Source organism: Nanorana parkeri, unplaced genomic scaffold (genome assembly GCF_000935625.1).
Source record: "Nanorana parkeri isolate BGI_ZX_2015 unplaced genomic scaffold, ASM93562v1 scaffold1183, whole genome shotgun sequence".
Classification (NCBI taxonomy): Eukaryota; Metazoa; Chordata; class Amphibia; order Anura; family Dicroglossidae; genus Nanorana; species Nanorana parkeri.
Window position 1 is genome coordinate 404,468 of NW_017307451.1, and position 11,039 is coordinate 415,506.

The 11,039-nt window shown below is 43.1% G+C and overlaps 1 protein-coding gene across 1 annotated transcript in view; it reads right to left on the reverse strand.

The window, feature by feature from the left end:
* The window catches only part of SLC25A42 (solute carrier family 25 member 42), a 31,998-nt gene that overhangs the window by 18,568 nt on the left and 2,391 nt on the right, over nucleotides 1-11,039 (reverse strand). Inside the window, exon 2 of the mRNA XM_018568412.1 lies at nucleotides 6,006-6,130. Coding sequence (XP_018423914.1) covers nucleotides 6,006-6,089 — 84 coding nt within the window. The 5' untranslated portion in view covers nucleotides 6,090-6,130. The remainder of the gene's footprint in view (nucleotides 1-6,005; nucleotides 6,131-11,039) is intronic.

Sequence of the window (11,039 nt, forward strand, 5' to 3'; positions counted from 1 at the left end):
GCTGGCTATTGTACCCGCCCATTGCCTGCTGTCAATCAGCAGAGAGGACCTGATGGAGAACTTTGTCTTCAGTTCACTCCTTTGCTGATTGACAGCAGGCAGTGGGCGGGGGCAATAGCCAGCCTGCTATTGCAATTTAAAATATCCAATAGTAGGCTGGCTATTGTACCCGCCCATTGCCTGCTGTCAATCAGCAGAGAGGACCTGATGGAGAACTTTGTCTTCAGTTCACTCCTTTGCTGATTGACAGCAGGCAGTGGGCGGGTGCAATAGCCAGCCTGCTATTGCAATTTAAAATATCCAATAGTAGGCTGGCTATTGCTCCCAGCCACTGCCTGCTGTATTTACATTCAGTGAATCCAGTGAAGTGGAAAGGTGACACTAGAGGTCTAAAAGACCCCTAATGTCACCTTAAAGAGAACCTGTCACCTGCAATGCACGCAGCCCTGGTGAGAAACTGCCCTAAAATCATTAGTCTGTATTGTTTTAGAAAAAAAAGTGTCACATGTCCCTTTAAGAAAAAGTATCGGTAATTGGTATCGGCAAGTACATGAGGGACAGTACTTGGTCTTGAAAAAGTGGCATCGGGACATCCCTAGTACAGATCATATCTGAGAGGGTATCAAAAAGTAAAGCTTTTTGAGTTATAGAATGTTCATTTATGCAGAGATAGAAACAGTGAAAACACATACAGTTGAACTATAAATTCTTCTACTCAGTTACTCAGTTAGCGTGGAGCGATGAGAGCAAGGGGCGTGGAAGCGGTGACAGAGCCGGACGGTGGACCTGTGACAGGCTCTGTCACCTCCCTCAGCCTCTGTCTCCGGCCGCTGCTCGTTTCTGTCACAGGAGTTCTAGCATAGTGCTGTGCTAAAACTCCTGTGTTGGAGGTGACAGGGTCAATAAAGAGTACAGGTCACCTCCGAATGCTATCACACAGGGCTTGTTAGCGCCTGTGTGATAGCAATAAAGTTTAAGTGAAAAAAAGGAAAAAATAATAACTAAATAAAAATGTAAAAAATAAAAAGGCGATAAAGTAAAAATAATAAAATAAATGAAAATTTTAAATTTTTACAAAGTAAAATACAAAATTTGAAAAATGGAAACCAGCCCCGTTGCCCCCATCATCTGCATGCAAATAAATGTGCAGTGTTTTCAACCGCGATCATGTGCAACCGCACAGGCAGGGTGGTATTGCAGCGGGAAACCAGGCAATCTGCCTGGCACAACTGGGGTGCCATTAGAAAATAATGGCACTGCCAGCGCCATCGGCGGTGTTGTGCGATCCGTGACTGCCCGGTCATCGTGCACGAATCTGAGCGGATGGCTGGGCGGTCACTCCAGGCAGATCGCACGGTTCTCCGCCGCAATACCGCCCGGCAGTCCCACGCAATCGCGGTTGAAAACACTGCACCGTGCGTGTCGCGAAAAAAAGGTACATGTACCTTTTTTCAGCGATTGCCATGCATGCAGATGTAACCCCATACATGCGGACGCAACCGCACATGATCGCGCGTCCCGGGATTGCCCAAGTCTGCACCAACTCTAAAAGGGTAAATTCACTTTCCCAAGTAATTTGGGAAAATGGAATTACCCGCACAAATCTCCCTCCCGCTATACTTACCTTTCGGCGAACGGTCCTTCCCGTCCACCAGTACGGGTGTACTATCTTTACCTGTTCCGTATATTTGAATTTCGCTCGCAAATTGCAAGCACTCGTTGGTCAATGCGGTCACCTGACGATGCTGACTAATGAGAAGCGCTTCTTAGCACTGCTAAATACGGTTTTGGTTAAAATTATTTTTTTGTATCAGGACAAGTAGATTGTCATGAGGGACAAGTAGATTCGGCCCCCGCTTTAGTCCTTGGACAAGTAGTTTTTTCTAAAATTTCCACACCCCCGAGATGTAATCCTCCATTGGCCCAAACAGGTAGAAGGTGTCAAATCTGGGCTGTAGGATGGATGAGTAATCACCAACCACCTGACTGGTGGCATAAGAGATGCGTGGGTATGCCTATGGCAAGGAGGTGTTTCTGTAGTCTGTTCTTCCTAATGTTGACTGGTTAACCTGTAACCAAAGTCCATGAGAATAATGCCTTGGTCATCAAAGAACACAGTCGCCACAATCTGGCAGATTTGGATTTCTTTGGCCAAGGAGAGCTTGAATGGTACCATTCTATGCCATGTCAACATTTTCAGTTTCTCCCTTTTTACCCAATTTCTTTCTGTATGTCAACATCTCTTCCATGATTCACGTGGTACAATTTAAAGGACAGTAACACCCAATGATTGGCGCTAGACCATACGTATGACATATCAGGCATTTTATTTTCAGTTCACATGAACAGCAGATATAAAAAGTAAAGATTCACGTCTCTATGAAAGCAAAAATATGCCATTGTGCATCTATTTTTTAGAACTCAGAACTACCTGCAGTGAGGTACAGAGCAGGAGAGGAAGCTACACAGCCATGGTGCATGCTTGAACTCTGACTCTCAAGGTCAGTTAAAGCCATGTTTTTCTTTTTTTTAAACAGGTTTTGCTATTTTTCTAAATCGCCTGTGGAATTGTGTTAGAGGTACATAATAGTTATAAACACTGCTTCCTGGATTTTTTCTTTAACATTTTTCAACCAGGATATGAAAAAAGAGGCAGTTCTTGTTTTAGAAACAAGTACATATTTAAACCAAACTGGTGGCCATTGTTGTAATAGTGCAGCCACACCCTTCGGGTATTACCAGCACTGTCAATAACACATAAAAGAATAAGACGACCAACTGTTTTACCCTATTCCAAAACCCTAGACAGTGTATCAGTTATCATCCCCAGGCTCAGGCAACAGGTCATGCTTCCATGGGCACCTTACAGCCTAGCATTATGATTTGACATGGAGCTATTACAACTAAGTTAAATGCATACCCCTATCTCTAAGAGCTAAGGCTGCACTAATATAACAATTTAAGTACAAAGATTCAAATTCTTAGAAATGCCCATTCCTAACTGATGCTCTTTAAATCTGAAACCCTAGGTCAGCTCATCGGACAGAGATGAGAATGCCCATTTACTGACCAAAGAGTTAGATGGAGGCAGAGAGGTAATAGAAGAAGGTGCATTGATGAATCGGAAAATTATATGCTTAAATCAGGAGTTGTATACATCGTTGGTAACACAATTGGCCATACAGAATTAAATATCCTTTGGCAAGTAAAACAGTAAACACACGTGTATGTCAGCTCTGTATTTAGCATTTTACCTAAAGTTTAATCATAAAAACTTTTACTGCCATGGCACAGCTTTATTGCAGTCGTTCCAAGCAGAGTGATATAAGCCCACAGGTATTTAATATTGAACCCTGTCCACAGATGAGGCTCTGTGATCCACAAAAATAGCTGGCAAATACATGGGAACTATTCCAACTCCTCCCCATGGCAATGCTAGGTATAAGCTGCACTGGCAGACAGCTCACTGGAGAAGTACTGGAATATCAGCTTTGACATATGATAATCGGCTTAATTTTTAGAGCAGGACACCATGAAAGAGGAAAATAATTTACTCAATTCTAAAGCACCAATCTGTGTTAAAACCTCTCACCACAAGAAAAAAGACATTTTAATACTGTACAAGTTTTTCACTTTTCCCTGTTGCATTAAAAAGAATAGTGATAAAACATATCTCATATTGGGATCTCTCCACACCCTTGCCCCAAGACATTTACTCCAATACCTGTCCAAGACTGTTTTGTACAGCATTTGTGCTTGTGCATGCATGTATTGTCACTTTGACATACATAGCAGAGTGGCCCCGTTACACTTAAAGCGGACCTTCAAACCCTATCTTTAAAATAACAATAAACACGCCTTTAGAAATGTTTAGTAATGAAAATCTACAACCGCATACTTCTAGATAATTGACGGCTTTGTATTCTTTACATACCTTATTTCTCTTTTCTTCCCCAGTCTTCTCACAGTGGCCATGTTTACTAAGAGCAGATTACTAGCTATCCCTTTACTTCTTGCATTTCTGGCACATGTGACAAGGACATGTGACCATGCACATCATCTCAGAGGAGGAAAATGCCTTTCCCTGAGATCTCATGACATTACAGATGAGATTTCCCAGCAATGCTCTGCTGATGACAAGGCAATCCAAGTGTGCATTGCTTTGCCAAACTGAAGTCATTTTGCAGGAAGTGAATGCTCTGCAAGTGTATTTCAACATCACAGCATTTTACACCTGACATGTCTATGTTATTATTAATCATCATACATAGAGGGATGCATTGGTAGAATTTGATTTTTGGGTGTAAAGGTCCGCTTTAACACATAATTTAATTTAGCTAAACAGACCCATGTTATGTCTATGGGCAGTCAGATGTAAGGAGACATGCGTCTATTTATATCCAATTACCTCCGATCCGTCATGTTTAGATCCCAAAAAATGAAGGAGGATGCAAACCTTTTTTTCCCCCAGAAATAAATGGACTCAGAGGTAATCCGATGTAAACGGACACATGCCTATTTGCACTTGGCTGCCCATAGGGTTGCATTGTTTTCTGATCAGTTCCACATGAAAAAAGGATAGGTGGATCTGATCAGACCGCCAGAATGAAAAGAAGCCTAAAACTACTATTAGAAAATTGGAATGGGTAAGATTTGATAGAAAGCAGAAAGGCAGCACTCACTGTAATGATTAGAAAGCATCTTCCAGTCCTGTTAATGAAACAACAACAACAAAAAGTACCCACAACATTGCTTGTTACCAATTCCTATATACATAGGGGGCAATTTCTGAAAACTGGAGCACACAGAATCTGGAGCAATTGCCCGTGGCAACCATCAGCTTCTCTCTTTTATTATCAAAGCTTAACTGAACAAATTGAAGAGAGTAGCTGATTGGTTGCCACGGACAACTGCTCCAGATATTGTCTGCACCAGTTTTGATATATTCTCTCATATACTGTATACGGTACAAGTAGGCAAAAGTTAGAATCAACAGATGGCACTTATGGAAGTACTAGTGGTTCTGCCTCTGTAGGCCAACAGAGATGCTCTGCAATAAACAAAAACACACACTTATAAAGTACAAACATGACTTGAGGCTCTAAATCAATAACACCCTATGCACCTCCATGATAGGAAAACAAAGTACTGAGAGTAGGAAAGCCAAGTCATATGACCTGGCAAAGTCCGGTGACTGGTTTGTTATCACAGAGTATTCTCTTTAACATTATGTAGGCCACTGCAGGCTCCTTAGTAGGCATGCATTTTAGAAATGAGGGCCCATTCACACCATATACATCGGTCTGTGCTGCCAAGCCTTGCCATTGCATAGACAAGGCAACGTACCTTATGTCCCATTAGTTCATGTTATACCTCTGTGCTCCAGTGGCCTGCACTGAAAAAAGTAGGGCATGCTGCATATTTTTACCAGAGCGGCATGTGATGCACAGTACATACAGATCAGGGGTGTCCAAACTCTGGCCCTCCAGCTGTTGTGGAATTAGAAATCCCATGCAGCATTGCAAGATTCTCCCAGCCACAGGCATGACTCCTGTAGACAGATGCATCATGGGATTTGTAGTTTCTACACAGCTGGAGGGCCAGAGTTTGCCAACCCCTGATACAGATAAATGACATGCCATTAAAGTTCAAAAGGGTAAACAGTGTGATGCATCATTACCACGCATTTCAGCGCTTCTTCACAGTGCACACACCAGCAGCAGTATTACAAACGCTGCTGTAGTGAATGTGTCCCGAGTCATAAAATGCAGGCACAACATGGAGTAAACACTGCAGTGTCCAGCAGAGCTTGCCATTATAAATGGGCCCCTTAAACACTTTCTGTGGCCCCTTTTGCAGCTAACCAATCAGTAAAATAATTTTGGTATCAAGTCCCTGAACATCCAGGCCATACGCGAGCAAATAAACACTGTGATCTATATGTGCACTCGTTTACAGAAAGCTTACAGGCCATGAATGCTTGTATTGTCACATGTATCGCTTACCTCTGACACCGCAGCAGTGGGAAGGACAGTGTGTGCTCCATTTTTGCTCAGACTCACTTGGCTTTCCTTAATACCATTCTCCATACCACGATTCTTCCCAGCTATGTTAGAAAACAAAGCGAATCCTAACAATAAAAAAAAGAAAAAAAAACTTCAAATGAAGGATTTTTTCCAGAAGCGCTTATTATTAACTTCTGCTATAAAGCAAGTCGTGTAAACAGTAGAACGTTTCTTCTAATGACTTTCAGTGCAGTGTTAAGGTGAAAATAAAAGGAGGGGGTGAGCAACATGCAGCCAGTAATGTTCCTGAACATTGGCAGCACTAGTCAACAACTTATTTTCAGCACTACTATATCATACATCCCAAGCAATGTTACAAGGTAACAATTACAACACAGCAGGATCTCTCCACCATTATTATTATTATATGTAACAGAATGCCATAAAGATTCAACAATCAATTTGTATTTAGGGTAAAACATCATAAAATGTAGCCAAATGTTTTCAAGGTAAAGTTTAAAAAGCTGGGGGAGCAAACTGGACCCTCAATTTCTGAACCTCAACTTCCACACAAAGTATGAGCCGATACAGGGAAAGCAGATGGTTGCTCGGAGAGAAGTGGGAGAGAGGTAGGAAACTATTTCTACCCCTTAGTGAGAATTACATGAAAATTCTAAATCATTCTTGTACTTGTAATTGGTATTTATAATATACATATCATGTGTGAACATTCCTAAAACATTCCCTAGTCTAGCCAAACCTGGAAAAAAAAAAAAAAAATTTTTTAAAGGCGTATTGGGAGAGTAAAATGTCAGTCACCGCTTCCCGCTGGGATTCCCCCCTCCCCTCTCTGTTCCTCCAGCGCTCATTGGAGGGACAGACAGGGGAGGGGGCAGGCACAGCTGGCTCTAGAGAGGCAGCTAAGAGGCCAAAAGTGATCTGCCGATCTCCCCCGTAGTGCGGGGAGGAGATCGGAAAATGGATGTTTGTTGGTCTCCTTGCCCGCTTTCCGTTGAGACCCGACATGCCAGTCCCAGGCCCGCAGGAGTGGCAGCGGAGCAAGGCGGGGGGCTGCACTTCACTGGCCTGTGGAAGTGATCTGGCTGCAGCTAAGCCGCCAGAATTGCTTCCAGTGTAAAGCCGACAGTCAGCTTTATACATGTAAACAGAGTCCCGGCGGCTCTTTTTTAAGGTACCTGCTGCCGCCGACGTATGAGATACATCCATGGCAGTGAAAGGGAATATTTATAACTAAAAAAAACAAACCATGTAATATTATATATATATATTTATTTTAAATTATTCTTTATTTATTTATTGTTCCTATTTAGACAGCATATCAAAAAGTAATTTTTTCCTCGATATTTTGCGAATGGTAACAAATAAAAAATAAGCGTTATCCCAATTTGGCTGCAAAGGTTAAGATACACTTTAACCCTTTCGCTGCCGTCACCTGTAAGGTTTCATGAAATACCAATTTGCTCTCATGACACAAGTCTTAACAGCCACAAAACAAACCATAGCAAAAGCATTGCTATCTAATAAGCTCACACTGGTTGAACTCAAAGCTAGACTTCTCTGGACCTTCTCAAATAAAATATGATGGCAAAGTCCACAGACACGATGACCAAATTCAAGATTTGGACCCCATGGGCCATCCACTTTCTGCTGCCAATTTGTGACCTAATCAATCTTTAAACTTTTCTGCCAACTTTAACCCATTGGCAAAGCTATAAAGAGCTCATCTTCCCCTACCCCTACTCCTCATACCCCCTAACCCAGGGCTCAAAATTTCCACTCGCCAGCTCGCATTTGGCGAGTGGAAATAAAGAGAGGGCGAGTGGAAATTCAGTCAGGCACGCGGTCACGGATCACGTACCTGACTATGAGAGCAGCCGCTTCTTGCCGTCCTGTCCTGGCTCCGTTACTTTCGATCGATCACCGGACTGCCCTAACCTATGTTCTTTTCTCTCCTTATCTCACTTTCACTTCAGCTGTTTGGTTCCTTGGCTCTGACAGAGCTATTTCCAACCAACTTCATAATATAATAGCACATGATGTGCTGGTTGCAGTGCTTGTATGAATATACTATGTATGCACATGAAACTCATATTTCTACATTGTGTTCTGTATACCCCCAAAATGAAAAACACAATAAAAAATATTGAACAGATAAAATAAGCTTCTGTGCTGATGCAGGTTGCCCAGGAATATGACACTGTTGTCAACATAAAAAAAAAAATTCAGTAGGGGTTTACGTCCACTTTATGAGACCAATGACTACAAGCTCTACACTAATCTCTATGCACTTTATCAGAAGCACTTACTATGCTTTCTCTATCACAGCTAAACACATTGTAATAGGGCTGCTGGGAACCCAACCTATTAAAGTTAAGGGGTGCTGACTTATCCAAACACCCCCTTATCGGCCCTTTTAAGCCTCCTGACCAAAGCCCAAAGGCAAGGAAGTGCATTAGTAGTAGTTGGTTGCCATGGTGGTGAAATCACACATTAGTTTGTGGGTCTGCAGGCTGGATTCGCCTCAGACCCAAACTCCATCCCTATCCAAACCTTAAAAAATGATTTGGCAATACATATACTTTAATTTCTGGTTTGAGCGGGTAAAACAAAAATCAAATCACCTGTCAGGTTTTATTTTTCCCTGTGGGTACATTTTTAATCAGAGGTTATTCCAAGATTATACAAGTGACAAATCTAAGTGTGTGCAAATATAAGGCAACTCATTTACAAACAAATGTTGTCCTCATTCTCTTGTTTATTGTCACGTTTTACAGTAAGGGGTCCATTCATAAATTGTTTCACCCAAGATTCACACATTTTTCTAATTGTATTCAATTGGCAAAGTGTGTGAATCCTGGGTGAAAGCCACACCCCTTCTCTCTTTCAATGATGGCAGAAGGACCCTATGGCTCCCCTGCCATCAGTATCCTCCCCCCGCAACCCGGAATTTCAGGAAATGGAGGATCGCTTCGGGACCGGCGGCGGGTGTGGGGGGGACTGGGGGAGAAAAAAGGTGCTAGGCCGTTTTTACCCTAATGCAGAGAATACATTAAGGTAAAATACGCCCAGACCTTAATACTACTTTAACCCTTGCAGTGGGGCGACCCCCGCACAGGGGTTAACTGCTAATTTTTGCTCAGAAAAAAAAAAGTTATACTCACCTGATCCTCGGAGCCGACTTGCTCTTAAACTGGCCATACACTTATAGATTATCTGCAGATTTTCTATAGTCAGATGGAAAAAGTGCAACAGATTCCTCCATCTACACTAAACTGTGTGGATGGAGGAATCTCCCACTGGGACAAGCTTCAGTATCTTGCTAGTCGGCCCCGCTGGCTCTCAAAATACCTGAACAATGCCTGCATCCAATCAGATTGCTCAGGTATTCTGAAAGCCAGAGGGACCGACTAGCAAGATACTGAAGCTTGGCCCAGGGGGAGATTCCTCCATCCACACAGTTTAGTGTAGATGGAGGAATCTGTGGCACTTTTTCCATCTGACCAGAGAAAACCTGCAGGTGAATGGCCAGCTTAAAAAGGAGAACTATGGGGTTAAGGCTTTTCCCCATCTGCTGCTCGCGGTATACTGAGATGCCGCAGCTGAAGCAGATCCCGACAATTCTGTCTGGATCCACCCAGCTGCGTGACTGACAGCTGGCTCTGTCTAACTAGAGGCAGAGCCAGCTGTACCCACCCCCTCCCCCGTCCGTTCCGCCAGTCAGCGCTGGAGGATCGGAGCGGGGAGGGGGGAATCCAGCCCCTCCCCTGTCACGGCAGAGAGCCGTGACAGGATCGAGAGGTGAGCGAACGCCGGTATGGGTTCGCTCACTTCCCGATCTACTGAGCCGACTGTGACAGTCTCATTGTCACAGGTCGGCTAGAACTATGAGGTGAGTGAAAAGCACTCACCTCATAGTTCTCCTTTAAGACTGGTCTCTAGAGCATCTCTCCCCCTCCACTGCAGCGGTCTAAAGCCCTGTAAGACATTTGTCCAATGCAGTGTATAGGAGGTGAGGACGCAGAGGGAACAGCTGCTGCAGCAGAGGAGAAGACAGGCAGGAGGGAGCGCTGCCGGCTCTGAGGATCAGGTAAGTATAACATTTTTATTTTTTTACCCTAGGCAGAAACGAGCAGTTAACCCTTGCAGCGCAGGGGTAGCCCCACTGCAAGGGTTAATAACATTTCTGGACGGAGTTCTTCTTTAATTTGCACAAAGGGCAACAGATGCAAAGTAAAGTGCATCAATTATGGGAAAGGAAAAAACAAAACCTAAATGATTGTGAAATGCATAATACTCATTTCAGGTGGGGCTACATATTTTCCCAAATAAAAATAGAAAAAGAAAAGTCATACAGGAACTAACACTGCAGGTAGGAAAAACCACATAGAATTAAGGTGAGTGTATTCACTGCACAATACACTTCAATCACATCACCGGGATTAGTAATCTTCATTGTAAAATTAGTGTTACACAATTGTATTCCAGTATTTCTCAACCTTGACAACTTGGACCATCACTGGTTTTATTAAACCTATGATCCTCTTTAGGAAACAGATTCTATCAACTAGGACAATTTCAGTTTTGATCTGAAGGCGTTTTAAAGTATATCTAAAGCCCCAACTTTTTTTAAAAGGAGAACCCTAGAGGCTAAAAGTACTTTTTAATTGTGATGATTTTGTTTGTTAACTTTTTTTTAATAATTATTTTACCCTGGCCCCACCCCCAGCGCCATTCTTGTCTAAGAATAATATGTGCTGCTCCTGTGGTCTCCTGGGATGTACTCATCACATATCCACGAGGCTGTAGAAGCAGCAGAAGTAGAGACACAGAGCAGCTGTAGGGGGGACCTGGCAACATGTTATCAAGAGCCGGCTGCAAGAACACTGAAGATCCAGAGGGCTCCTGATCATGAAAAGAAGACGACCGCAATGTGGGACCCAGGCACCAGCGCAGCAGGACAGCACTGGATTTGCTGGGCAGGTGAGTATGTTTTCTGAAGAAAACATTACAAAG